Source organism: Didymosphaeria variabile, assembly GCF_027946475.1.
Source record: "Didymosphaeria variabile strain IMI 356815 chromosome Unknown scaffold_2, whole genome shotgun sequence".
Lineage (NCBI taxonomy): Eukaryota > Fungi > Ascomycota > Dothideomycetes > Pleosporales > Didymosphaeriaceae > Didymosphaeria > Didymosphaeria variabile.
Genome location: NW_026611621.1, coordinates 4,145,823 through 4,172,303, shown reverse-complemented (window position 1 = coordinate 4,172,303; position 26,481 = coordinate 4,145,823). Strand labels below are relative to the sequence as shown.

General features: G+C 52.3%; 10 protein-coding genes across 10 annotated transcripts; 5 read left to right on the top strand and 5 right to left on the bottom strand.

The window, feature by feature from the left end:
• Positions 1 to 571: 571 nt before the first annotated feature.
• On the top strand, positions 572 to 4,061 carry N0V89_003091 (uncharacterized protein; the record flags this gene model as incomplete). The annotated part of the gene is made up of 7 exons (XM_056211893.1): positions 572 to 612; positions 663 to 727; positions 780 to 855; positions 930 to 1,171; positions 1,219 to 1,461; positions 1,511 to 3,918; positions 3,975 to 4,061. The coding sequence occupies 7 exons, from the start codon at positions 572 to 574 to the stop codon at positions 4,059 to 4,061; spliced, it is 3,162 nt and encodes a 1,053-aa protein (XP_056075366.1).
• A 536-nt stretch (positions 4,062 to 4,597) lies between these two features.
• On the bottom strand, positions 4,598 to 6,298 carry GPI17_2 (GPI transamidase component; the record flags this gene model as incomplete). Its single annotated transcript, XM_056211892.1, has 1 exon — positions 4,598 to 6,298. One exon carries the CDS (start codon positions 6,296 to 6,298, stop codon positions 4,598 to 4,600), a length of 1,701 nt encoding a protein of 566 aa, XP_056075365.1.
• A 542-nt stretch (positions 6,299 to 6,840) lies between these two features.
• Positions 6,841 to 8,650, bottom strand: N0V89_003089 (uncharacterized protein; the record flags this gene model as incomplete). Its single annotated transcript, XM_056211891.1, has 5 exons — positions 6,841 to 7,291; positions 7,344 to 7,701; positions 7,755 to 8,087; positions 8,168 to 8,273; positions 8,324 to 8,650. 5 exons carry the CDS (start codon positions 8,648 to 8,650, stop codon positions 6,841 to 6,843), a joined length of 1,575 nt encoding a protein of 524 aa, XP_056075364.1.
• Positions 8,651 to 9,583: 933 nt separating this feature from the next.
• N0V89_003088 (uncharacterized protein) lies at positions 9,584 to 10,717 on the top strand (the record flags this gene model as incomplete). The annotated part of the gene is made up of 1 exon (XM_056211890.1): positions 9,584 to 10,717. One exon carries the CDS (start codon positions 9,584 to 9,586, stop codon positions 10,715 to 10,717), a length of 1,134 nt encoding a protein of 377 aa, XP_056075363.1.
• Positions 10,718 to 13,172: 2,455 nt separating this feature from the next.
• On the top strand, positions 13,173 to 15,275 carry HSP82 (Hsp90 chaperone hsp82; the record flags this gene model as incomplete). Its single annotated transcript, XM_056211889.1, has 1 exon — positions 13,173 to 15,275. The coding sequence occupies one exon, from the start codon at positions 13,173 to 13,175 to the stop codon at positions 15,273 to 15,275; it is 2,103 nt and encodes a 700-aa protein (XP_056075362.1).
• A 1,357-nt stretch (positions 15,276 to 16,632) lies between these two features.
• N0V89_003086 (uncharacterized protein) lies at positions 16,633 to 17,419 on the bottom strand (the record flags this gene model as incomplete). Its single annotated transcript, XM_056211888.1, has 2 exons — positions 16,633 to 16,873; positions 16,932 to 17,419. The coding sequence occupies 2 exons, from the start codon at positions 17,417 to 17,419 to the stop codon at positions 16,633 to 16,635; spliced, it is 729 nt and encodes a 242-aa protein (XP_056075361.1).
• A 107-nt stretch (positions 17,420 to 17,526) lies between these two features.
• Positions 17,527 to 18,111, bottom strand: N0V89_003085 (uncharacterized protein; the record flags this gene model as incomplete). The annotated part of the gene is made up of 2 exons (XM_056211887.1): positions 17,527 to 17,954; positions 18,108 to 18,111. The coding sequence occupies 2 exons, from the start codon at positions 18,109 to 18,111 to the stop codon at positions 17,527 to 17,529; spliced, it is 432 nt and encodes a 143-aa protein (XP_056075360.1).
• Positions 18,112 to 19,764: 1,653 nt separating this feature from the next.
• Positions 19,765 to 22,414, top strand: N0V89_003084 (uncharacterized protein; the record flags this gene model as incomplete). The annotated part of the gene is made up of 3 exons (XM_056211886.1): positions 19,765 to 20,202; positions 20,251 to 20,295; positions 20,339 to 22,414. 3 exons carry the CDS (start codon positions 19,765 to 19,767, stop codon positions 22,412 to 22,414), a joined length of 2,559 nt encoding a protein of 852 aa, XP_056075359.1.
• A 537-nt stretch (positions 22,415 to 22,951) lies between these two features.
• Positions 22,952 to 25,162, top strand: N0V89_003083 (uncharacterized protein; the record flags this gene model as incomplete). Its single annotated transcript, XM_056211885.1, has 4 exons — positions 22,952 to 23,105; positions 23,159 to 23,341; positions 23,389 to 24,927; positions 24,978 to 25,162. 4 exons carry the CDS (start codon positions 22,952 to 22,954, stop codon positions 25,160 to 25,162), a joined length of 2,061 nt encoding a protein of 686 aa, XP_056075358.1.
• Positions 25,163 to 25,583: 421 nt separating this feature from the next.
• Positions 25,584 to 25,897, bottom strand: N0V89_003082 (uncharacterized protein; the record flags this gene model as incomplete). Its single annotated transcript, XM_056211884.1, has 3 exons — positions 25,584 to 25,618; positions 25,671 to 25,819; positions 25,872 to 25,897. The coding sequence occupies 3 exons, from the start codon at positions 25,895 to 25,897 to the stop codon at positions 25,584 to 25,586; spliced, it is 210 nt and encodes a 69-aa protein (XP_056075357.1).
• Between the last annotated feature and the right edge of the window lie 584 nt (positions 25,898 to 26,481).

The window sequence follows — 26,481 nt, the reverse complement described above, 5'->3', positions numbered from 1 at the left end:
GGCGTTACGGTGTTATAGTTCCAACATTTTCAGTCGGGACATGCAATGGGCTCAGCATATAGGGCTTTCAACGAACGTATGTAGAATGACATCAAATTTAATGATCGATGCGTTGTCCGCTGTGATCGGTCTGCGAGTAGCATCTGGCAGATGCAAGGCAACGAGTACGGAAGCGCGCTGTGCTCGTGTACATTACATTCCCAGGGCTCGACCCCTCCAGTTGTGCCAGCTCAGCGGGGGCGACCAGGTTGCGCGTGCATTTCCAGGTGGGTTGGCTGCGCCGAGCCCGCCGCGTGGAAGAGCTCGAAGTACGGCATGCCAAGGCTGGAGCTTCGTCACTTCGTCACTCAGGCACCCATATAGCGCAGCGAGCTCTCAACATATCTCACCATCGAGTCGCCCGCCCACGGCACCAACGCCAACGGTTTCCGTTTCCATTCGCTCTTGACTGCGCGAATCCTCTCCCACGCGCCTTCTATACCGTCTTTCCACGCGCCTTTCCAAGTTGCGTGCCCCCCGGACGCCCCTGCCTGTGCAATAGCTGGCCCAGCGCCGTGCCCACGACAGCACCATGTCGCTCTACGGGTCCTCGCGCAATGTGGACATGGGAAAGTAAGGAGACTCCCCGTCGTTATGATACTTCCCATTGAACAGGAATCCAGGCAGGAACAGGACCTTGCCATCAATATCCGCAAGGCAACAAGCATTGAAGAGACGGCTCCCAAGCGTATGTACCTCTTCGAAGCCCTTTCTCTTGATTCAAGCTCACACTCGTGCAGGCAAACATGTCCGCAGCTGCATTGTCTACACATGGGACCACAAGAGCTCTGCCTCCTTCTGGCAGGGGATGAAAGTGTGCGTACACCCGCGAACAACCGCCTCGATCGCAGACGCCGCGCACCCTCCAATGATACTGATGCAGACCACAGGCAGCCCATTATGGCCGACGAAGTCCAGACATTCAAGGCGCTCATCACCGTTCACAAGGTCCTCCAAGAAGGACACCCCGTAGTCCTTAGGGAAGCACAGGCCAACATACAATGGCTCGACAGCCTGCAGCGAGGCACTGGCGGCGGCGACGGTCTAAAAGGCTACGGACGCCTCATCACCGAATACGTTTATTACCTTCAGGCCAAACTCGCCTTCCACCGCCAGCACCCAGAGTTCAACGGTGAGCTGCTCGAGACCGAGACACTGCGGGGACTGACATCAGGCCAGGCACGTTTGAATACGAAGAGTACATCAGTCTCAAGTCGATCAATGACCCGAACGAGGGCTACGAGACGATCTCGGACCTGATGACATTGCAAGACCAAATAGACCAGTTCCAGAAATTGATCTTCTCCCATTTCCGAAGTGCCAACAACAACGAATGCCGCATCTCAGCGCTTGTGCCGCTTGTTCAAGAGAGTTATGGCATTTACAAGTTCATCACGAGCATGCTTCGGGCGATGCACACCAGTGAGTGTACTATGTATAGATACTCTTTTGCGCGCGCTAACTTGCGCAGCCCTCGGCGACGATGAAGCACTGTCTCCTCTACGCGGCAGATATGACGCACAACATTATCGTCTTGTCAAGTTCTACTATGAGTGCTCGAACCTTAGGTATCTCACAAGCTTGATCACCGTACCGAAGCTGCCGCAAGACCCACCGAACCTCCTCTCGGAGGACGAGTCGGCGCCTGCACTACCCGCGCGGCCTAAGGCTGCGGAGGAAGCAGCACCGCCACCACGTGCACAATCTGTGGATCCCGAGCCTATTAACGAATTCTGGAAAAATGATCAAAAGAGACAGCAGGAGGAATACGAAGCCGAGCAGCGAAGGCTGCAAGAGCAATGGGAAGCAGCTCAGCGACAGCAGCAAGAGGCACAAATGCGCGCACAGCAGGACTTTGAGGAACAACAGCGGATGCAGGCAGAACAGGCTCGCTTAGCCCAAGAGCAACTGCTGCGCGAGCAATACCAGCAACAGACTCAAGGGCGTCTCGCCGATTTAGAGCGGGAGAACTTGAATGCGCGCGCGCAGTACGAGCGTGATCAGCTTATGCTCCAACAATACGACCAAAGGATGAAGGCCTTGGAGGGCGAGATTCAGCAAATGAACATAAACTTCCAGCAACAGATGGGTTCACGGGACGACCAGATCAAGGCGCTGCAAGAGCAGCTCAACACGTGGAGGTCAAAGTACGAATCGCTGGCTAAATTGTATTCGCAGCTGCGTCATGAACACCTCCAGCTTCTACAAAAGTTCAAGTCCGTTCAACTGAAGGCCAATTCTGCACAAGAAGCTATCGATGCGCGAGACAAGCTTCAGCGCGAATTAAAAACGAAAAATCTTGAGCTCGCTGATATGATTCGTGAGCGTGATCGAGCGCTACTCGACAAGGATCGTAGCTCTGGTGGTCACAAGGACGAACTGGAGAAAGTCAAGCGCGAGCTCCGCTTTGCCTTGGAAAGGGCAGAAAATGCAGAGCGAGGCAAAGGCTCGGAGTTGTCGGCCATGCTTTCGAGACATAATAGGGAGATTGCGGATCTCGAAGAGGCTTTGCGTAATAAGACGCGCGCTTTGGACGATGTACAGATGAAATACCGCGAAGGCGACTCAGACCTCGAACGCCAATTGCGCGAAAAGGAAGAAGAGCTGGAGATTTTCCGAGCAGGCATGGATCAAACTCTCCTGGAATTGGAAGCGATGAAGTTGAACCAGAACGCCGGCAACAGTGCAATGGACGATGGCCTCGATGAGCTCATTGCGCAGAGCTTGCAGAAGATTAACGATATCATTGACTCCGTGCTCCAGAGCGGAGTACAGCGGGTGGATGACGCCTTGTATGAACTCGACTCGTCCATGCATGCTGGAAATCAAAACGCGTCTGGCGCTTTCGTTCTTTCACAGATCGAAAAGGCGTCTACATGTGCCATGGATTTTGCTACAGCTTTCAATGGATTCATCGCGGACGGACCGAATGCTACGCACAAAGACGTAATCAATACTGTCAATGCATTTGCCGGTGCAATTGGGGATGTCTTGAGTGATACCAAGGGTCTCACCAGGTTTGCTTCAGACGACAACAAGGCGGATGCTCTCCTCAATGCCGCGCGGCAATCTGCAACGGCCACCGTGAAATTCTTCCGCAACGTACAATCCGTACGTCTGTATGATCTGGATGCAGACGGCAAATTCAACGTTGTTGTGAATAACAATGCCGAGGTCCTTCGCAATCTGCAAAGTTTGTCGAAGTTGGCAGATGCATTCGCACCGAAGAGCAAGATCACCAACGCTTCCGGAGATCTTGGGGAATTAGTCGAGGACGAGCTTACAAAGGCCGCTAATGCTATTGACGCTGCCGTTGAGCGACTTTCCAAGCTGAAGAACAAGCCACGAGATCAATTCTCGACATACGAGCTTAAGATTCACGACTCTATCCTTGACGCCGCAATTGCTGTGACGAATGCAATTGCTCAGCTCATCAAAGCGGCAACCGAGTCACAGAAGGAAATTGTTCGTGAAGGTAGGGGCAGCATGACCCGCACCCAGTTCTACAAGAAGCACAACCGCTGGACTGAGGGACTCATCAGCGCCGCCAAGGCCGTTGCCTCCTCCACGAATACCCTCATTGAGACCGCTGATGGCGTGATCTCTGGTCGCAACTCGCCTGAACAACTCATTGTTGCATCCAACGACGTGGCCGCTTCGACCGCGCAGCTTGTAGCTGCTAGTCGTGTGAAGGCTAGCTTCATGAGCAAGACACAGGACCGACTGGAGAATGCATCAAAGGCGGTCACAGGTGCCTGCCGTTCGTTGGTGAGGCAGGTACAGGACATTATTGCGCAGAGAAATAAGGATGAGGGCGAATCAACGGATTACAGCAAGCTCAGTGATCATGAGTTCAAGGTCCGACAGATGGAACAGCAAGTACGTTCATCCTCTAAATTTGCCCAAACCAACCTTGTACTGACTATCATCCCCAGGTCGAAATATTACAGCTCGAAAACTCCCTTGCTCAGGCCAGGTCGAGGCTGGGTGAGATGCGGAAGTTGTCATACCTGGAAGAGTAGAATGTGTGGAGCTGATCTGTATTACGGTTTGCACCAGTTGACTGGACGAATCATCGATCTGATGTAAGTTAGTCATAGAGCTATCATTATGCTGTCGAAGGCTGCTTCTGCAAGCTTTTTAGCGACTTGTTCGTGGATCATGTAGGAGTATTTATGTGCATCAATACCACTTCATTGGCACATACTGTGCTACTTGCTGTTGAGTGTACAGTCTACAACCGTTTGCTTGGGTACTGTCCCATGTACTGCGTGTGAGCATCCTTGTACTGCCGATACTGGGGTAAAACACAGGACGCAAACTAGACAAAGGGTTCAGCACTGTCGACCTATAGTCTGGCATGATATAACACACGTTCCTCCAACTAGGGCGTCCCAATTGCCGCCCAACCCACCCACCTGCCTTTAGGAAGGAGAGAACTTGGCCATGCAGGGTCTACCACTCAGGTCCACAATTCTGACGAGGAAGAGATGTGGCGCGCTCCAGCAAAACCTCGACCAAATCATGCATGGATATCGTACATACACTTGATGCTTCATCACCGTCCCTTCAGGGCAGCAATGCCGGCTTTTACCTCCTTAAGCGCAGCCATAACCAGAGGAACAGCCACTGGACCAAGTAGAGGTAGGTAGACCGCAACTTTGTGCTCGTCTGGGAAGTAGACTTGGCCCACCATGGACCGCTCAAAGAATGCTTTTTCAGCTTCCCCATTTGCAGTTCTCGCGTTCTCCAAGGCGTCTTGGAAACGGCCCTCGCGCAAGCTCTCACAAGCTTGATTAAGGTGCGCTAAAGACAGATCGACGGATTTGGCGACAGAGTCCGGGACTGGAATGGTAGGCATCTTCTGATACACCTGCGCAAGAGCGCCAAGTGTAGACGAACTTGAGAATATGAGCGAAGCGGCGTGGACACGTATCAACGTTGAGATGCGTAGAGGCAATGAGGCCGGTGTCTGCGGCAAGCCGAGAAGGGAGGTCAATTGTGTCGAGAAAACTTGCATGGCAGGCACGAGCGCTTCTTTGGTCAAGGTGGGGTCGCGTGATTGAGGATTCAAGATCATGACACCGCCCCACTGAGGGATCAGCCAGCTGTTATCCCTGCTTCCCTGGACGAGCAGCGGGGCTTGGCCTTCGTCTGGAACATAGAGAGCGAAGTTGATCGTCGGACCTTGACCGATGCTGGGGCTCAGAGGCCACTCGGCGGCGTTGATGAAGCCACTGACGTCTTCTTTGTAAATGGTCCACGCTTTGGCGTTGTCATCGTACTCTGGTTGCCGGATTGAAGGCGAGAAACCGGCGTAGAGTTGGACCTGGGTATCAATGGTGAAATTGCTGATCCCGGAGAAAGATTCGAGAATGGGTCTCATATACTGACGCAAAGCGGCGTCGATATCCCAGGCTGATGGAGTCGATGTAGGCGTGAACAAGGAAAAGGTGAGATGGTAGGTGGGTGCATATTTGAACGCGCGTGCTGATTGACGCTGAAGCTGGGCTGCTACATCTGGAGACGCGGATCTGCTTCGATAGGATGCATCAGAGATCAGGTTGGCCAACTGCGCCTGTTCCTGTGCATACAATTGATGCAACTCTCCAGCAATATAGGTTGCGAGCGGCGAGCTGGTCGAGGACTGTAAGGGTATTTGGTTAGGCGAGAAATATACATCGAGATTTGTCGAGTATGGTTGCAATCGCGAACGGGGTGTGGCTCCCGTTTCCACAGGTATCAAGCGGACGGATAGAGCAGCTGTGTCGTCCTCCTTTGCCGGACCGGTGCCGTCAACGATGACCTGTTGCGAGGCATTGGCAGGCGGCGGCGGTTCGGCGAAGGCGAGGCGCAGTTGGTGGGCGGGGAAGCTGTTCAAGTCGTTGAGGGCGTTCTGCGTGGCTTCGAGCAGATGATGAACGTCGTGGGAAGGCAGCGGGGCTTCTACAGCGATGTGGAGGGGAAAGACGAGCTTGCATTCCTGTGTACTGGTCAATGGAGTAAATGCAGCCTTGACAGGTGTTCCAACCTGTGCATTAGCCCAGGACATCATGTCCTGTAGCGGCAGCTCGGCACGATAAATGGCTGTTGTCCTCCACCATACTGGGAGACCCAGGAAGGCCACGACAGCCCAGAAGGATGCTATCACTGCGCGCCGCAGCCAGAGGCTCTGCGGCGTTTCCGGAGGCGGTTGCTTCGGCTCTTCATTCGTACTGGCCATAGTTGTTGTCTCCGGTGGCCGCGCGGTTTGCGCCATGCTGTCATGAGTGTACGGGGCGCTAGATTCGACGTTCCGCCCTTTCGCTCCAGGGCTCTCGCGCTATCACGTGTTACGCACCTGGACACCTGGGCACCTGGGCACCTGCAGATTTGAAGGCCCCAACCAGCAATTAAATAAAGTCACAACGCTGTCTCTAACCTGGATATAGCTGGCCTGCTAGGTTTGGTGCCCATTCAAAGGTCGGACGTAAGCTTATTTTGATCTAGTCAGATAACCATTTCAATACATCAATTCTAAGGGTACTACAGGTGTCTCAATTGCTAATCTGATCCCATATCAATAATGCTCACATGAAAGAAGCTAGAGACAGGTGCTGCTGTAGCCCTAGCCTTGTGGGCTTCCATCGCTATCAATAAACATGATTGTTTCACAGGGCGCTTTCAGTCTGATAAGATATATATGTCCACGGGTAGTATCCAATGGATGACTAGGTAATCACATTGACGCGAAGTAAATTACTGCTTCAATGATCACATCTACCTCTCCTTGTGCCTTTAAACTTGGTTTCAACAAAGCACCTAATACATGTACCTGAAACTCGGGTTCTCTTTGTCCGTCAAATCATCGAAAGCGTGCACAAGGTGGTCATCGTTTGCCTCCGCTACCTGCGCAGCAAGTTGGTCCTTCTTTTTGTTGCGAAGCATGAAGTTGAATCGCAGGAAGGCGATAACAAGGACGAGCAAGACGTAGCAACCCATATGGGTCGAGAAAGCGATGAAGTAGCGGGGCGCATCTCGCGAGAGGAAGACTTGAGGTCCGATGGCATTCCCAACGCACCAGGCGATGAAGTTCATGGCCACCACGGTTGTCTTCTTGGTCTGACCAGCAATGTTACGAGATAGTAGCGCCATGGAGAGCGTCTGCGCGGCCCAGAAAGAGAGGACAATGTAGTAGCTGATCAGAAGTCCGACTTGAGTGGCCTTATTGTGGAGTTTGACCGTCATCAGTACGATGGTGCCAACAAAAGATCTAACTTCTTGTTAGCAACGATTTTGCTTGGAGGGTTTGCTGCCAGACTTACGGAATGACATAAATGGCCATGACAAGCAGATTCTGTTGAGTTTTGTTGGCAAGCCATGTGGCAGAAATGAGCGTAATGATAATGACTACGCCGAGGACCATGGCAAGAAGTTGGGTCTCCAGGACGGAGAAGTCAAAGCCCTTGATGATGATGTTGGCAAAGCCACCGAGACCGGATGTTGGAAGGGTAGTGCAAATGGCAATGAGGCAGTAGCACCAGGATTGAGGGTCGGTAAGCGCCTCCTTCATCTGATAGACACGGAACTTCTTGTTCTGGAGACCAGTTTGGTTGGACCGGACACGCTCAATCATGAGTTTCTTGTCTTCCTCGGAAAAGCACTTTGCGCGCATAGGACTGTCTAAATCGAAGTCAGCCAATACGTTTCCCGAACTTATGGTGAGGGATACTGACCAGGAAGCCACCAGACGACGAAGATGCCCCAAAAGAAGGAAAGGATACCGTATGTCATGAAGATGGCTTGCCATGACTTCAATGGCGACGGCGGCTTGATTAGACTGAAGCAGTAGGCGAGCAGACCACCAACAATTTGCTGCATTCCGTTCATCATGTACCAGTAGGTAACAATTTGTGCTTGCTCCTCTCGCTTGTACCACATGGAACTGAGAATCAAAAACGTCGGCTGGCAAACTGCCTCGAAGATACCGAGCAGTGTCCTGACGGCGACCAAGGCGGGAAAGCTCTTGCAGGCAGCGTGTAGGGCGAGGACAGCTGACCATGCCATAACTGGAAACGAAGCATAGAGTCAGTCTCAATAAACTTTTCGGGACACGTAGGAGTCTGAGGGCGCTTTGGGCAGAACTTACTATTGAACCCTAGGTATTTGGCGATGGGCACCCTCTGAATCAACCAGTTCGTCGGAAACTCAACGATCAGCACAGCGATGTAGATACAAGTAGTGAGCCAAGCAAACTGATTAACGTGAGCATTCGATATTAAACTTCATTCGGCTGATGAAATACCTTGCTGTTATCCGATAAAACGGGAATGTCAGTCCGTAGACCCATGATACTAGCAAAAGACATGGTTCCTTTGTCCAGTGCCTGCAAAAAGTACGTGAAAACCATGATCGGCAGCACGCGCTTGTCAATCATACGCTTCAGTCTCTTGTTCTCCTCCGGTGTGATCTCGATGGCTTCAGCGTTGGCATATTTCGCTAGTTCGTCGTCGATACGGTCATAGTTAATGTGCTCGGCCTTTTCATCTGTCGACAACACACGCTCAACATTGGCGTTATCATGTTTAACATCGGGTGCGGCGTGCACGTCGCTGTGTACTGAACGGGCCATGTTGACGGACCTGAGGTAAGAGCAACCTTGACAGGAGATAACTGTGAGGCGAAGTTGTGGGTGGAGAGGATAGACCCGAACTCACGAATGTGATTCAACATGTGGAGCCAGTCTCTAAGTACTGCCTGCCATGCCCCCGGGAAAACTGGCCTACCCTAGCACCACGGGCATGGTGACCTTTCGGGGCAACACCAACCGCACGACTTACGCTCTTCGCGACCGATGTTACGTCTGACTTAGTCTGTATAGGGTTTAAGGGTCTTTGCAGGGGCACTGCAAGCCTAACGATTGAGAGTCATCCCCGGACAAAGTTCTCCACACGAATTGGCCCCCCGACTCAGGTTGTGGGGTGGACCTGGGGCGGCGCAATTAGACGCTGCGGAGAGTGCATCCGTGCACGACCCATCGATGCCTTGGCCAGCGCACCCGGGTGAATAGGCGCCGAAACATGAGCGACAGCTGGTGGAAGATTTGCTCCGGAGGCTTCAAATGAGGATTCTCACGTGCGTTGCTTGGCATTGTCCTCTCCGCCCCGGGTGCCCGGATCCGAATCCTGGTGTCCCCAACATTGGGACATGTGGTCTGCGATAGATCGGGGACATCTATTGACGCGGAGCAAGAGTTAGCGTAGAACAAAATTGAAGGTTGTCATGTGAGTTGATCCATGCCCAGGTGTGGCTCGGGGTGCAATGTAACGACGGTCCACTGCGGTCGGTACATTGCGGACCGATCGTAGCTCGGCAGCAACGTAAACAATTCCACTTCCAAAATATCTCAGGACTCAAGCATCCAATCCTTCTGTTTCCTGTCTTGGTTATACATTCCCACTGATACTTTCTTGGGTCACTTGTTACACCGTTCGCGACTTTCCCATATCTACGTAAACACAAGACAGTAAAGCGCGGGGTACAAACTGGACAAGGTTGGCTCAACATGTCGACACTTACAATCCACGGTCTGAAATCCGATGACATCCACTCGGCAATTCAGCTGCTCACGCACAATCTGATAAATATTCATGATACAACCGGCGAATTTCTCCTCAGACTCGAAGATGGGCGCGTGATCGATACCAAAGGCTGGGACGGATGGGAGTGGACGCATGGCATCGGCTTATATGGCCTGTGGCACTACTACACACTGACGGGCTCACAAGATACCAAAGACATTATGACTGGCTGGTTCCAGAAGCAATTGGCCAAAGGAACAACCAAGAACATCAACACAATGAGTCCATTCCTCACGCTCGCATATTTGTACGAAGACACCGGCAACCGGACATACCTACCATGGCTGGACACGTGGGCAGAGTGGCTCATGAACGGGCTGCCGAAAACCAAATATGGAGGTTTCCAACATGAGACGTACAACTCATTCAACAAGGACGAGTTGTGGGACGATACGCTGATGATGAGCGCGCTTCCGCTTGCGAAGATCGGTCTCACATTGAATCGGCCAGAGTACGTTGAGGAAGCGAAGAGACAATTCATCTTGCATTGCCAATATCTGTTCGACACTTCGACAGGCCTTTTCTTCCACGGATGGAAATGGGAAGAAGGCAAGGATGGCAGCATCGGACATAACTTCGCCAGAGCAAGATGGGGACGTGGTAATTCCTGGCTCACAATAGTTCTACCAGAGTTTGTCGAACTGCTACGCCTCCAGCCTGGCGATCCGCTCCGACAGTTCCTCCTCGGTATTTTCGAGGCGCAATGCAAAGCACTTGTCAAGCATCAAGGAGAGAACGGCATGTGGCGGACGTTGATTGACCTTCCCCTCGAAGACGGCAACTATGACGAAGCGTCAGCTACTGCGGGCTTCGCTTACGGTATGCTCAAGGGTGTAAGAAAGGGTTATATCGGAAAGGAATACTTGGAACCGGCGGTGAAGGCGGTGAAGGCAGTGCTGGGCAAAATTAACACGGAGGGTGAATTGCTCGAAGTGAGCTTCGGAACTGCAATGGGACCCGACCTGGATTTCTACAAAAAGATACCCCTTACTAGCATGCCGTACGGTCAAGCGATGGCCATCATGGCGCTAGGAGAGTTCCTGCGTACCTTCATATAGACTCAATAAAAGAAATGGATGATGTTATGGATGTATGTTTCTGTGGGATCAAAAAAGAATTTATATCAAGAAATATATGACTGCCATGCCATGAATCACTACATTGAGCCATGCGATGTCTCAGTAGTAAACCTGTAGCCAACAAAGGTTTTGTGCGCTCGCGAGACCAGCTTAGTGGGCGGACACGCTTTCAACCCTTCCGTAAGTCTTACCAATGTAAACACCTCTGAATCATGCTGATATGTACAGCAAATCGGCCGACTTGGCTATGCATCTGGCTCTGTGGGGCAGGGTTATGTGACGGAACCTCAAATTCTGCTCAGCAGACGAAACCGCTACAAGACCTTTATTCTATGACCCTTGTGCCCCTATAGCTACATCGAGCTGTTCGGTGCCTTCATCGCGTTCATTCCACCAATGGAGCTATTGTGCCTTGAGAGCGGCTTACAGCCGACCCGCGGGAATTAACGTTTGAAGGTTTAGGGAACCTTGCCAGCATAACCACCCCTATGTTACCCTAGGATACGCGAAGTAGAGGTCGCTTCGAGATAATATCTGGCGTGGTGATACACCCGGGTTATGCAACGACCTTCTCAAATCTTTGCTCTCCTAAAAATAACTTTCACAATGCCATACCACGATGGGGGTGCCGTATGGTTGCTCCGTGAGGTATGTCTGTGTGCGTGTGGGATGTTTGCCATAGAACAACCCGCTCATAAGAGAATACCCATTTCATCTGTGCCCTATGAACAATGATATGGTTACAGCCATGCCCAAGGATGCATTCCTTACTTTAATGTTGAAGTGCTGCCTCGCGATATCCGCGTTCGTCGTTCCTGATCGTTGATTCTATGGGTAGATACGACCTCACCTCGAGATATACGTAGCCATACCGACAGCTTCTTCGCACACGACATGTAGAAGTCTAAGCTGAATCATACCATGCATAAACATCAGATGAATGAACTACGCCAACATCACATGGCCGTTCCCATTCTGTTTTGTACATAGTGCTAAAAGATATCTTAGGTGTGCACTCGCAATAAGAGTTTACTCTGTGTGATCTAAACACTGGTAGGCTCTGACCAGCGCATCCACCTCTGTATTACAAAGGGACGTACAATGCAGACGCCCGGATGTGTGATTAACTGAGCGTTGTGGGGTACCAGGATCGTTAATATGACCAGGTGTCGGACCCTATCGTGACGTGATCTACTGTGGCTCCTTGAGATACGTATTGCAGTTGTTAGTTCGAACTAATGAGTGTATCTCTTTCCTTCGTTCAGAGCGAGATAAGAGTGTTTACCGCATTTGACGCTGTGCTCGATCGCTGGTATAATGTCTAGATGGTATCTACGTCCCAGGACGAGCCGAGGCAGTTATGGCGCTCGAGTGATGCTTTGATTCGGGGCATCGTCTGCGAGAGCTCTTTCATAGCACGATCTAAGTTTATCCCTGGAAGTTCATTCTGTGTCAGACTCGGGATGCGATATGCAGAGTACCCGTCCAGTAGAAACAAATACCATATTTATCCAAAAGGAGTTGTGGTTTCACAAGATGGGGCCACAAGAGTGCAATTGACAACCTGCGAGAGCATTCGAGATCTCCGGCACCGCTCAACATTTTCGCGTATGCAGAATGGTGTACAGGCCGGCCGAGGCAGACAGGCAGCCATGCAGGACATGCTCGCCGTACTTTACCCCAAATATGCCCTACAACCACCTGAGCCCCTGCAAGATGTGCAGCGGCCTCTTGTTGGTAGTCTCTATATATAAAGGACTCGACGCTGTCCCTCTAAAGAACCGCTGTGGTCTTTGCCCTTGTACCCGGCTTCGTCCCAATGTTATGAACCGCGGTGATAATTCTTCAAATGCGGGCGGGCGCGGCTGCAGTGGCTGCGGATGGCGGTGCGTCAGGCAGAACAGCAAACAATCGTCCAAGGGCTGCGCGCAGATGCAAAAGCACAGGCAAACAGGCTACAAGTGAGAGAGGCTGTGGGAGGGCGGTCGGGGTTGCTGGGGTCGAGGCGCAATTTAGGGCGGTGAAGGCGGCTAAAGGGCGTGATTGGTTCCCGCCAGCAGTTTCCATGCGATTCTGCCGTTCTGCTAGAAGATTCTCGAGCTCCACCACAGCCGTATATATGTCCACGCCTGCAATTCTACCTCTGCCTGCTCTTCATCTTCTTTGAATTGCTCATTGAGACCCGCTGCAGACGCATCTGCCCACCACTTACCACCCACCCCACGCACAGCTTTCTCGTAAAGCTACCGGGTTACCTACGACTTCCTTTTGTAAGTGCCTGCCGCCTGCGCCCGCACCTGCGCCTTTGAGCTACCCCACCGAGTCGAAAACTTTTCCTACTCGGGCTCGATCTTCGCTTTGACATTCCCAGCTACATTGGCACATTGTCTGACTGTTCGACAGCTCCTAGACCGACTTGCACATATACCCCACCATGGCGGAAACCTTCGAGTTCCAGGCTGAGATCTCTCAGCTGCTTGGTCTCATCATCAACACCGTCTACTCGAACAAGGAGATCTTCCTACGAGAACTCATCTCCAACGCCTCAGATGCCCTCGACAAGATCCGGTATGAGGCTCTCTCAGACCCCAGCAAGCTCGACAGCGGCAAGGACCTCCGCATTGACATCATCCCCAATAAGGAGGCAAAGACCCTCACCATCCAGGACTCAGGTATCGGTATGACCAAGGCCGATCTGATCAACAACCTTGGTACCATTGCCCGCTCTGGCACCAAGCAGTTCATGGAGGCTCTCTCCGCTGGTGCCGATATTTCCATGATTGGACAGTTCGGTGTCGGTTTCTACTCCGCATACCTCGTCGCAGACCGTGTCTCCGTCGTCTCAAAACACAACGATGACGAGCAGTACATCTGGGAGTCCAGCGCTGGTGGCACTTTCAAGATCTCGGAGGACACCGAGGGTGAGCAAATCGGCCGCGGTACCAAGATCATCCTCCACCTCAAGGATGAGCAGACCGATTACTTGAACGAGAGCAAGATTAAGGAGGTCGTCAAGAAGCACTCCGAGTTCATCTCTTACCCCATCTACCTTCACGTCCTCAAGGAGACCGAGAAGGAGGTCGAGGATGATGAGGCTGAGGAGACCACCGAGGAGGGCGACGAGAAGAAGCCTAAGGTTGAGGAGGTCGATGACGAGGAGGAGGAGAAGAAGGAGAAGAAGACTAAGAAGGTCAAGGAGTCCAAGATCGAGGAGGAGGAGCTCAACAAGACCAAGCCCATCTGGACCCGAAACCCGCAGGATATCACCCAGGAGGAGTACGCCTCCTTCTACAAGTCGCTCTCCAACGACTGGGAAGACCACCTTGCCGTCAAGCACTTCTCCGTTGAGGGTCAGCTCGAGTTCCGCGCCATCCTCTTCGTCCCCAAGCGCGCGCCTTTCGACCTGTTCGAGACCAAGAAGACCAAGAACAACATCAAGCTCTACGTGCGCCGTGTCTTCATTACCGACGATGCCACCGACCTCATCCCTGAGTGGCTCAGCTTCGTCAAGGGTGTTGTTGACTCTGAGGACCTGCCCCTCAACCTTTCGCGTGAGACTCTTCAGCAGAACAAGATCATGAAGGTCATCCGCAAGAACATCGTCAAGAAGACTCTCGAGCTCTTCAACGAGATCGCTGAGGACCGTGAGCAGTTCGACAAGTTCTACTCTGCCTTCAGCAAGAACTTGAAGCTTGGTATCCACGAGGACTCCCAGAACCGCCAGTCTCTTGCCAAGCTTCTGCGATTCAACTCGACCAAGTCTGGCGATGAGACCACCTCTCTCGCCGACTACATCACTCGCATGCCCGAGCACCAGAAGCAGATGTACTACATCACCGGCGAGTCTCTCAAGGCTGTCCAGAAGTCGCCGTTCCTTGACTCTCTCAAGGATAAGGGCTTTGAGGTCCTCTTCCTGGTTGACCCCATTGATGAGTACGCCATGACCCAGCTCAAGGAGTTCGACGGCAAGAAGCTTGTCGATATCACCAAGGACTTCGAGCTTGAGGAGACCGAGGAGGAGAAGAAGCAGCGCGAGGAAGAGGAGAAGGAGTTCGAGGGTCTCGCCAAGAGCCTCAAGAACGTCTTGGGCGAGCGTGTCGAGAAGGTGGTTGTTTCGCACAAGCTCACCGGCTCTCCTTGCGCCATCCGTACCGGCCAATTCGGTTGGTCCGCCAACATGGAGCGTATCATGAAGGCCCAGGCTCTCCGCGACACCTCCATGAGCTCGTACATGTCTTCCAAGAAGACCTTCGAGATCTCGCCCAAGTCTCCCATCATCAAGGAACTCAAGCGCAAGGTCGAGGCTGACGGCGAGGAGGACCGCACCGTCAAGTCCATCACCCTGCTTCTCTTCGAGACCTCTCTCCTCGTCTCTGGCTTCACCATTGACGAGCCCGTCCAGTACGCTGAGCGCATTCACAAGCTCGTTTCGCTCGGCCTGAACGTCGACGAGGAGGTTGAGACTGAGCAGGAGGCCAAGGCTGACGAGCCTGCTGCCGAGGCGACTGGAGAGAGCGCTATGGAGGAGGTTGACTAGATAGCCTTCGCTCTCCCGCCTTGAAAAGTTTGGCTCGGCGTTTGATTCCCCCTTTTACGTGTTACGGCTTTCCTCTTTCCATCCCTCCTTCTCACTACTTGCATGCATCGGATTAGTTCTCTAGTTCAGGCGTCTTAAAGAGTGGTTGGAGGATATGTCTTCACGATATCCTGGATGTGAAGTGTACTCTAGGTAGTATTGTAATGCTCGAGTGTCATGCCCGCCTCGGTACATATGAATGATGAAGCAATTAAGAAATTCCGAACCATTGTTTCAGTGATGTGACTCCCTTTGCATTCTTGCGTGATGAAAGTCGAAAACGTGTGGCTCATACTACCTGCGATTTTCGCGTTTTGCCCACTGACGTAATCTCCTCCCACCCACAGTGACTTTCATTCGACGCTGCGACAACCATAACCTGCAACCACTACGGCATCAGCCATGGCGTCAACCCAAAATGCACCTGTATCCCTGCCACGGGTAGCCATCACATATTGCACACAATGCCGGTGGATGCTGCGTGCCGCTTACGTACGCGGCTCTTCCACCCACGTGCAGCTCGACCTCAACATTAACAAATATACATAGTTTGGCCAAGAACTGCTCTCAACCTTTGGAACCCAGATCGGGGAGATAGCCCTCATACCGGCTACGGGCGGTCTCTTCACAGCCGAGCTTGTCAGTTCCAACTGGATTCATTATGTATCCCACCACCGGCTAACGTGCGTGCCGTAGACCTACATTCCGCCGAGTGTCAGTGATGAAGCAGGTGATGGAAAAGTCGAAACAAAGACGGTGCTGCTGTGGGATCGGAAAACGGAGGGTGGGTTTCCTGAGACGAAGGTGCTGAAGCAGAGGGTTAGGGATCACATTGATCCGAAGAGGGATCTTGGGCACTCGGATGTGGGAGGAAGAAGGGGCGGGCGGGTGACGAGGCGAAGGAAACGAAGGTGGACGCGAAGGTAGAAGAGAAGGTAGCAGAGAATGCAGAAAACAAGGCGGATGGCGGGGTCAAAGACGGAGAGGTATGCGAGGACTGCAAGTAGATGGTACGGCTTATGGCGGGTGTTCAAAGGTCAACGAGAGTGGAGCGAGTATTGATTCATAACTTCATGGGGATCATGCTGCGATTCTGCAATGGATGGCTTTATTGTAATGCGATGACATGCCGAATCCGTTTGATGATGCCCATGACTTTCTCTGTCTTCAATACGGCGCCCCCCAAGGATTCCATAATACAATGGCTGATATCTATGAGCAGCACCGAAGATCCGACTGCGTACTATTCATAGCCACTATCACAGCTTAAGAGGAGACAGCCATCAAATGCACGAAGAATGTCTACGTGCAAACCACCCTACTCCATCTCACTCCTGCCTAGTCCCTCCTTCCGTTCGAGCTTGTTGATGCGGCTGGTCATGCGTACTTCAGCGCGCTGGAACTTCCTCTTGAGCTCCAGCGCATCAGCTTCCACCTTGCCCATCCGTTCCTTCATGTCGTGGAGGTTGCTGCCTTGGCCGTCAGGGATGGTACCTTCCTCAGAGAATGTATTACGAGCAAAGTAAGTCCCTTGGGCATTCGGCGGACCGAGAGCTTCCCTAGTAGTGAAAACGCGGTTAGGATCTAGTTTACTGTATGTGACAATATAATGCTTACCAAACATTATCGATGCGCTCATCGTTGCTCGCCAAAGCCTTCTCGATCATCCGAAAGCGCTGATCGAACTCAGCCAGCGTAGCATTCTGAACTTGTGCGGCGACATGCAGGTGCTTGTTCATCATACCACAAACATTCTGCATATCTAAGAAGGCATCTGGTAGCTGTGGTGCACTGCGTATTCCAGGTATGATGTGGCTGTTGAAGACTGCGACGCAGGCTAGGACCGCCACGGTCACACAGCAAGCCCAGGAGAGATAAGACTGTGTCTTCATGATCTTGTCTCCCTGCTTGTCTGAGGCCTTATGTGGAATGGACTCCAGAAAGTTCATGGCAGCCCATGTGCTTTCTGCTGCGGCCGTCAAATGTGTGATAACCTTAGCCAACTCGGCTATGATCGCAGTGATGGCAGCGTCTTGGTTTTTGGATCCACTCGCATCTTCCGCTTCCGTATCAATGTCTGTTGTTTTCTCGCTTATACGTTTCATCGACGATGCTATTGTGTTACTGATTTTGATAGAAATGTCGCGTGCCTGGGCTATATACAGCGTGACGCAGCACTTGCTGAAGCTGGCCTGGATGGGGTGTTAGCAGATCATTTCTGCCATGTTGACATAAACGCGTATATGGTCAATCGTGATTCTTGCACGTCCTGTGGGATTACCGTGTTGTCGGGAGATAGCAAATTGCGGTTGCCTGTATTGTATTGCGTACTTACACGTTGGATGAGCGCCTCCATGCCTTGGACAGTGTCCTTGAGCCCCTCGGACGCAGCAGCAAGGTCAAGGTAGTTTTCGTACTTTGGCCACACTTTCAGAGGCCTGTTCTGTATATTCTGAGTAACGACATACACGCCAAAGTCGCTCATTGCGTCTTCTAGCGCAGTCATGCGGAAGAGGAGACGTTGTAGCTCGGCGCGGATGAGCTTGTCCTGGTTGTCATGGCCATTTGTGAATTCTAGAGGCTGCATTGCCGAGACGCCGCGATCTTGTTGCGAGTCGTCGGAAGAGCCGCCGTCAGTCCCTGCCAGAAGCCTATTAGCACGTGTCTTGATTGTCAGGTATGGAAGGTGCAACTAACGATCCAAAGTCATACTCAAGGTTCAATGTTGGTGGCCAGCTGGAGACCACGAGGGTCAAAGACTAACCGGCGTTTGAAGCAAGGGTTATGGGTTACGCATAGCAAGGCAGGCGCTGGGTGCTCATATGCCAAGTGCGGTCTGTTCAAGTGTTTTGTGTGAAGGTGAAAGCAGACAAACAAGCCTTCACCGCGCTCGAGCTTAGAGGCGCCGGATATGAGAGCATCAGTGCATCTGATGCGGGATGGCATGCTGCAGGCGCACAGTTCTTGATTTGACCATGCACGATAGCATCTTGCACCTGCCGCGAGGAGTCTGGTGGAGCATCTCGCAGCTCTCGCGATGAAGCTCCACAGGCGAGGCAAGAGTGTGTGGTACAGCGGCAGGCCAAAAGTTTGTGCACAGCCGGCCGCTAAGTTGTCTGATCTTGGGTAGCACAGGGAGCTGAGCGGGTCCTGTCCACGGGTAGATGCTGGCCGCGCAGCCGATGTGTTGAGTAAGCAACCGTACTTCAGTGCATGCTTGTATGCTTGTAATAAGCGACGGAATCATGTCCTCATTGGTGACACTCGAGGGTATACCTGTAAGAGACCAGTCCTACAGGTAGGTGCACAATCGCCTTTCGCGAGATTGATGACAGCTCAACTTCAGGATAGGGCGGGAGCCGGGGCATCTAGCTGCCGTCGAGTGGTGCTGTAGCTTAAAGCCGCGCGTCGTTTACTGTAAAGTCCATCTGCCAGGCGGGGAACAGCAGCAGTGGTGATGCAACGAAGCCGTGGGAGAGCCGTGGTGTTGCACACAGCCGTCGGAATCGCCACGCACCATTGGCCGACCAGTTGGAACGCACCAACACATCTCACGTCGAGACGCGCCGCTGCAGATCGGCGCTGACCCTGAAGATGGAATCGCAACAACAAGCATGTGCATCTGGACTCTCCCGCTCTCATTCCTCGCTCACCCATGGACTTCAGTTCAGCCTGGACAGCTGGGCGCTCGTGTGTGCCATGGGGCGAGAACCGCCTGCAGCAAGCCACCAGAAGCTGCCCTGAAGCGCCTGCCATGGTGCGCTCAGCTACGCCCAGTCGGGCCAATCTGTCGATATCCGCCGACAATCTGGAGCTGCATCGCCGGCTCCTTTGTAGCCGAAGCCACCAGATGCGCCTGAACGCGCCGTGCGCGGGCTAGCTGGGAGCCACCCCAGATACGCGCAAAGCTGAGGTCACGTCGGCTACCTAGATACATATACACAGCGGCCTCGTCCTACTTCGGAACGAAGGTCAAATCCCTACTTCGAAGCTCCCACCCCACCCACCGTGAAACACATACTTCAAACATAGTCCCTCCTCCGCCCCTGAGTCCTGACGTCTGGATCAACAGCCTCTATGAGCCTGCACCCGCGAGAGCCTCGACCACGGTGACATTGGATTCCACACAGTCGTCTACCCTACCCAACAGGCTTTAGACCTTTCAGAAGATAGGCTGTTGTTTCCGAGCGATTGTTCAACAGCACATATTCAATGCGCCGGGTCGAGAGGTGGGCGGGGTTGACGCGCACAGTGAGCAATTGGGACGGCCTGCGAAGAGTGAGAACATTTCTACTGTGATACATGTGCGTTGCTTACGTCTTTACAGGATCCAGAGCTTTGGGAAGAGAATGGAGACTGCCTTATACATCTCTACGCCGTAGGGCAATCGCGCCGCGGTCCCTCTTTTTGCGTTCCCTTCCGAGTGTTGAAGCAAAGTAACTGCGGTTCCATGTTTAGCCTTTGCTTCGCTCAGACAAGAAAAGAAACAACGTGGAGTCCCGGCTCTTCAATCTCGAAGCGACTTGTGGAGCTCTACATCCCAGCTCCCGAGGATACCACCCGCGAGGCGTCATTCCGATGGCACATAGCAACGCGAAACTTCTTCGCATTCGTTCTCGGAAAACCGCTGGTGGGGGATCATCTGGGACAGGCAATGATCGATCTGCAAGAGCGAATGCGCCTTTTCCGACCCGGACGAGTAGATAACCACCAGGATTTCCTAAACTACGTAGATGCTCAAGGCTATCGAAATTTCGTTGATTTTCCCGACTATGCTCTCGCTATGCTTTACTACGCTGAGCACTACAAGCTCCGGGACGCTTGGATCGACGCATTTGCGCACTGTGTGGGCATGAACGAGAAGCTCGTCCTCAGTCCTGAGTTCTCGGTAAGTACCTGCAGTCAAAGGACACAAGCTTGAGTGGTTTAACTTTAGCATCGCCTGACTGGCGTGATCACTCAAACCTCCGTTCCCGTTCCTGTACCGTATCTCAAATTTCATGGAGCATCAGTAACATTCATAGTCTCAATCTCGCCTGACGAAGGCTTTGATCACTCGAGCGTATCTGGAAATCGAAATTGAGCTAGGTCGATCTACATCGGCTGTGCGCAATTTTCTGGACGACGACCTCTCATCAGCATATCTGGGACTCACCAGTGGAGCCCGGAATCATCTGGATCGATTCAGATCGTTCTTGCATAGCTTCTACGTTGACAAATTTGGTTACTGGCCTCCACCTAAAGGGACGACATTCTCCAAGGCGCTATTTCGATCTTTATACTTCGATTTCAAGAACTTGTACGATTATATTGTTGACTCCGAGTCAACGGCAGATTTGGCGTCCCAAAAGCTGGCAAGCGGTGGCATATGCGTCCTGCAGAATGTCGACTCGTTCGATAAAAGGCACAGATTCCCGCCTCTGCCGCATCCACTACCACTGCTACCGTCTGAGGTATCATCTTCCAGGACGAGAACAAAGTCGCAGAAAACATTCAAATCGATGACATTGGGGACTAAGCAGGGCAAGGATGAGCGTTATCTGAGCGCTCGAGCTGCTCTCATCATGGCGACAAATGGGGAGAGCGAGGCCCCAGTCGTTCAAGCCTACATGCGCTTTGAGAGACAATGCGTCATTAGCAGTTCGGAAGAAAAGACCTCTATGGCAGATGCTCGCAAAGTCAGATGGCTTCTGATTTACGGTACTCTACAATATCTGGTCGCCGCACTTCGTGCTCCTACCGAGGTCCGCGATACTGAAGGCCCCAATTACCACCTTTGCTGCCTTGTCACTGAATCTGCGCAATGGCACACGGCAATGACTCCTTCGTCTCTCTCCAGTACCCATTTGGATGCGAATCCTATTGACAAGTACATAGCTGAACTACATGGCTCACCTTTCGAGGCGGGTGCTCCTGTAACAAGACTCTCGACCATCGAGCCGGACTGCCAGAATTGCGACTACTTGCAACACACTAATACCGACCCCAATAGTAGACGAGTCTCCATAGAGATTCCTGCACCTTTGAAGATTTCACAATCTTCTCGACCCTCATCCATCCGTTCGCGCAGGCGACTTTCGTTGCCCAGCTTAAGGTCGAGTCAGAACAGCATAAGCCTCAAACCGCAAACACACTGCGAAATCCTTGTTCATGGCTATGGCAACGGGCTGAATGACACATTGGTCGATGCACCTCCGGAGGTGCCATCGCGAGTCCCGTCGCGAACCTCGACCCTAAACGCTGGTCTCACAAAGCGTCCGTCACAAGCTACAATAGGACCAGAGACTTCCTGGCTGAGGCCATCCACACCAGAGCCAAAACCCCGTTGTTGCAGTCAGCGCCCAGGTGAGGTGGGGCCCTGTTGCATCGCCATTATGGACCCGTTACGGTCGCGCCAGGAAAAGGCTGTGGAGTGGTTGATGTATCCTCTCCTAATCGATGACTTCGCCACTTCAGTCACACCGCACACACCTCCAAAACTTACGAGTTCCCCCGACAGCACCTCGTCTCACTGGTGGAGCGATGGTGCAAGCTCTGCGTCATCGTTGTCAAGCACCTACGACGAACAGATCGAGCCCAAGGTCAATCCTGCTGAGGAGAGTGGGCTGTTGGGTGGTCTTGTATCTATCGTCATCCCAACGCTGGCCTCTTCGCCGGTCACACCTGTCAGACGCAGCTCGTTACCTTTCATCTTCAACAAACACCCATCAGCAGCTGAGACATTACCTGCACGAACAGTGGACGATCACTCAGGTATTGGTATTGCTATTACGGCTCCACATCTTTCGGAGAAAAACGTCCGGTCCTTGGCGACTGTTTCAAAGGCCTCGGACAACAAGCTCATAGCTAGGAAGACTAGCACACGAATCAGCACATCCATTAGTCGACGTTCGCCGTCTTTCAGGCGGATAGTGGACCTACCCCTCTCCTCGACGTCGGCACTCGAGAAGGCTCCAAGTTCATCGGACGAGGACCCACCGTTCGTTACGAAAATCAAGACCAGTCCTAGGAAAAGCAGCAAGGCTGAGACAACGCAGGTTGTTGGAGATGCGGAAGGAACACGCAAAAAGGAGAGGAGGTTGAGTTTCTGGAAACGGTGATTCCTGTCACGTCACCGTGTTTGCACATCGATATACCCGTCTACTTTCCTCTGTCCCGCAGTGGGCGAATTAATGACCGGCAACGTTCTTGATGGTTATGTTATTATAAACTTTCGTGACTATACAATGATATTCTATGTATGGGAAAGCTGACGAGCTATACCGCGCTTGTCTGCAGACTTTAAATGAATCGTTTGTACAAACGCTGAGTGCTATCTATATCGCATTAATACGTCCACGATTGTCGTAGTGTTGTGTTTCCTGAGCTATTCAAGAGCTTGGACAGAACATACACATCGGACTTTTTGGAATCGGAAGTAGCTGCACAATTATATGTACTTGTGACGTTGCTCAAGGACGACTAATAAATATCACGGTACCGGTATACTGGAACTGATGTTGTAAAGGTCATAGCTCTACGAAATCACGTTAGCGCCGGATTTATCGGTGGAGGCAACATGCCGGGTATCCATGATGTGCACGACTTGATAGCCCGACTTCAACCTCACCTCTCTGCTGTATCGCTTTTTGCCGAATATGAGCTCCTCGCAAGATCCTCGAGAGACTCCGAGCGAGGAAGACGATCCGCGAACCATTATCTACGATCCCACCGACCCATTCTGGCAAGATACCGAGGACGATAATGACGACATGGATTACTTTCCTGCCGAGGGAGGTAGCGGGGACGAGAGTGAGGATATGGATACGGCTTTTCACGGTACTTGGACTAAAGCCGCTTTTAAGGCGAAAGCAAGACTGATATTGCTTTGACAGATGCGGCAGAGAACCTCGGTGGATTTGAGATAGAGGTGGAGATCACCGAAGAGGAAGGCGGAGAAGCTGAAGAAGAGGACGAGGAAGATGATGAAGAAAACGAAGAAGAAGGGGAGGGCGCAACTGGCGCACGTACTGGACGACCGATATACAGTACGACAACCCCCCAGACGAACGCATCGGTATGCTGACCAATGCAGTATCCCGCGATCAGATACTCCAGCTGCTCGGGCGATCGGGACTTCGACAATTGTTCGCCACTGGCGGTTTTGCTACAACTGGAGTACAATTACGCCGCCGACCGCTTGTAGACGATGACGATGAGGAAGACGACGACGATGATAGTGAATATACCGATAGCGGCGAACGAGCGACCGGATATGATCCTGTCGGACCACGGAGAAAAAGGAGGAATACAGGCAGAGCCGCCTTCGAGAAGGTTCCAAGCGACCAAGGGAAAGAGCTCATGGATACTGGCACATTTGGCGCAAATCCTCGATCTGAAGATAGCATAAAGCGGAAGAAGAAGCTAGCCTATAACGTGATGCAGAGGGAACTAGGTCTGGGCGGCGACGGGAGACAGAAGAACGCCAGTAGACTTATGAGACAAGACATGATCCCGGAGGGAGTAGCTGATACCATCATCCACTACAATGCGCGATGCTACTCTGGGCAGTTTTCGGACGATGGCAACTTCTTCTTTTCTTGCGCCCAGGATTTCCGAGTGCGAATGTACGATACTTCGAATCCTTACGACTGGAAATACTACAAAACGGTGGTGTACCCCTACGGCCAATGGACCATTACCGATGCGTCCCTAAGTCCCGACAATCGCTTTTTGGCTTATAGCTCCATTCGAAGTATAGTATGTCTTGCACCTACTGACCCCAACAACGAGTCTGAACCGCATTTGCTTGATTTCGCCAACACCGGGACAACCACTCCCCATGGCTTTCACACGTACTTTGGGATCTGGTCGATTAGATTTTCTGGCGATGGTCGTGAGATCGTCGCTGGGACCGGCGACAACTCAGTCTACGTGTACGATATAGAGAGGCGCCAGTCTATCCTGAGAATACCTGGACATGAGGACGACGTGAATGCGGTGTGCTTCGGTGACTCACAGTCGCCACATATATTGTACTCTGGATCCGATGATACCACGATCAAGGTCTGGGACAGACGAAGTATGGGCGACGGAAGGGAAGCCGGTGTTTTCCTTGGTCATACCGAGGGTCTGACCTATGTAGACAGCAAGGGCGACGGGCGCTATGTGCTCAGCAACGGCAAAGATCAAACGGCAAAACTTTGGGATTTGAGGAAGATGATGAGTAAGGAGAAGGCCGACCGCGTCGACATCAATGCGTACACGACGCGATTCGAATATCGGAGTAATGGCTACGACGACAGTGATTATAAGCCCCATCCCCACGACTGTTCGCTGGTGACCTTCCGAGGTCACAAAGTACTAAAAACTCTTATCCGATGCCACTTTTCGCCTCCCGGTAGTACAGACTCGCGATATGTATATTCTGGAAGCTACGATGGTTCGGTCTACGTCTGGAATATGGATGCAACGATAGCCGGCAAGATCGATGTACTCAAGGCAACGAAAAACTCAAGACCGCGGGATCCTGACAGCATGTTCGACACGTACGATTTCCATAGGCGGAACGGAGGGAGGTGGAGCACGTGCGTGCGTGATGCAAGCTGGCATCCAAACGCTCCTGTGGTGGCAGGTATGTTTTGGCATGAATTGACCTCGAAACCTTAGCTAATCAATGTGTAGCGACTTCTTGGAACGGATGGGGAAATACTTCTGGTACTTGCACAGTTCATACGTGGAATGATGGGGTGGACGACGATGAGGCCGAGCCTCAGCTAGGCAGACGGGTGAATGCACAGCTACAACACGACGAGCGATTATACAGGAGCATTGCGACGGGCGGACGAAGGCATTGGTACGACGACTAGTCGTGCGCTCAGGATTCGCCTTTGCTGGTAGATTGGCTTGATAGGACGAAGTTCTAGCCCGCCAGAACTGAGAAGCATCATTGCTGCCCTACGACCGCAGAAGATGACTTTACGACTCATGAAAATATTGGGGTTTTGTACTGTGTCCACATGTACGGTCAGAACCCAAGAGTAACTCCAAGCTCGATGCATTGTGTGGAATGAAAAGGGATATATTGAAGCCGAAGTCCGGGAACCACCAGATGCTGGTATAGTACAACGTGTAAACGTGTTTCTAATGCGCCAATGCAGCCAAAGTGCGCCCCCTTTGCGCCCTCTGCGCCCGCCTCTTTTGCCAAGTATCGTCCCCCATCCTGCCTTGGTTTCCACATGTCTCTGATCACGATGTCTGACCGTCCTACAATCGGATGCGTGCGAAGAACTATGAACCGCCGACGAGAATGTTGTTGACAGGAACTACATTGCTGATTAGAAGACCACGCGTATATCGTTCGGAGGTGTTGCGCACTGTGGACAAGCTTCACAACGTATCCGATGACACCCATGATCAGGAAACCAACACCGACGGCCTGGGAGATCTTGATGAATTCCCGCTTGTCTGGCTTGGTGCAGCGGTTGACGAATTGAAGGCCGTCCTTGACGAACTCCTGGGGCACACTGCGAGGAGGACGGTTAGCGCGTGGTTCGATGTGGCTTGCGGGAAGCGTACTCGGCGAGCTCCTTGACCTGATCCATTATATGTATGAGAGACTGATTGTTGGTGGTGGGTAGAGGGTTGTGTGTCGCGTGGTAGATTATTAGATGGGCGATGTGCAATGGGGCACTTGGAGGACTGGGGACAGATTGCGGGCGGGTGCTGGCTCAAAGCAGTTAGCCGCCGCTGCGCCAAGGGGACAAGCTCCGCAGCCGAAGCTCAGAGATGCGACAGTGAGTTCACGTTCCATCGAGACAGTCTCGACATCCACTCCGCACGTCTCGCAGCACAGCTTGCGCCGTCGCACTCCTTATACGTTGCCGCAGACGTTGACATCGCCGTCTGATCTGTCAGCGCCTCATTGTCTCCCTCTTCAACGCGTGAAAGGCACACGGCTGAAGCGCGTTTGACGCCCTGCTTCTCCCCGTCTCTCATCTCGAATCGCAGGCCATCGCCCTGTTCTTCTTGACTGCAGCGCTTTCTCCCACACAATAAGTAATTGGCATCCTGTACGAGAATACTGCACGGGAGGCATTCGGCTAGTACGCAGGCGTCGGAGCTAGACATCCAACTTTCACATCTCTCACATACCTTCTGTACCTCTGTACCTTCACTATCCGTATCT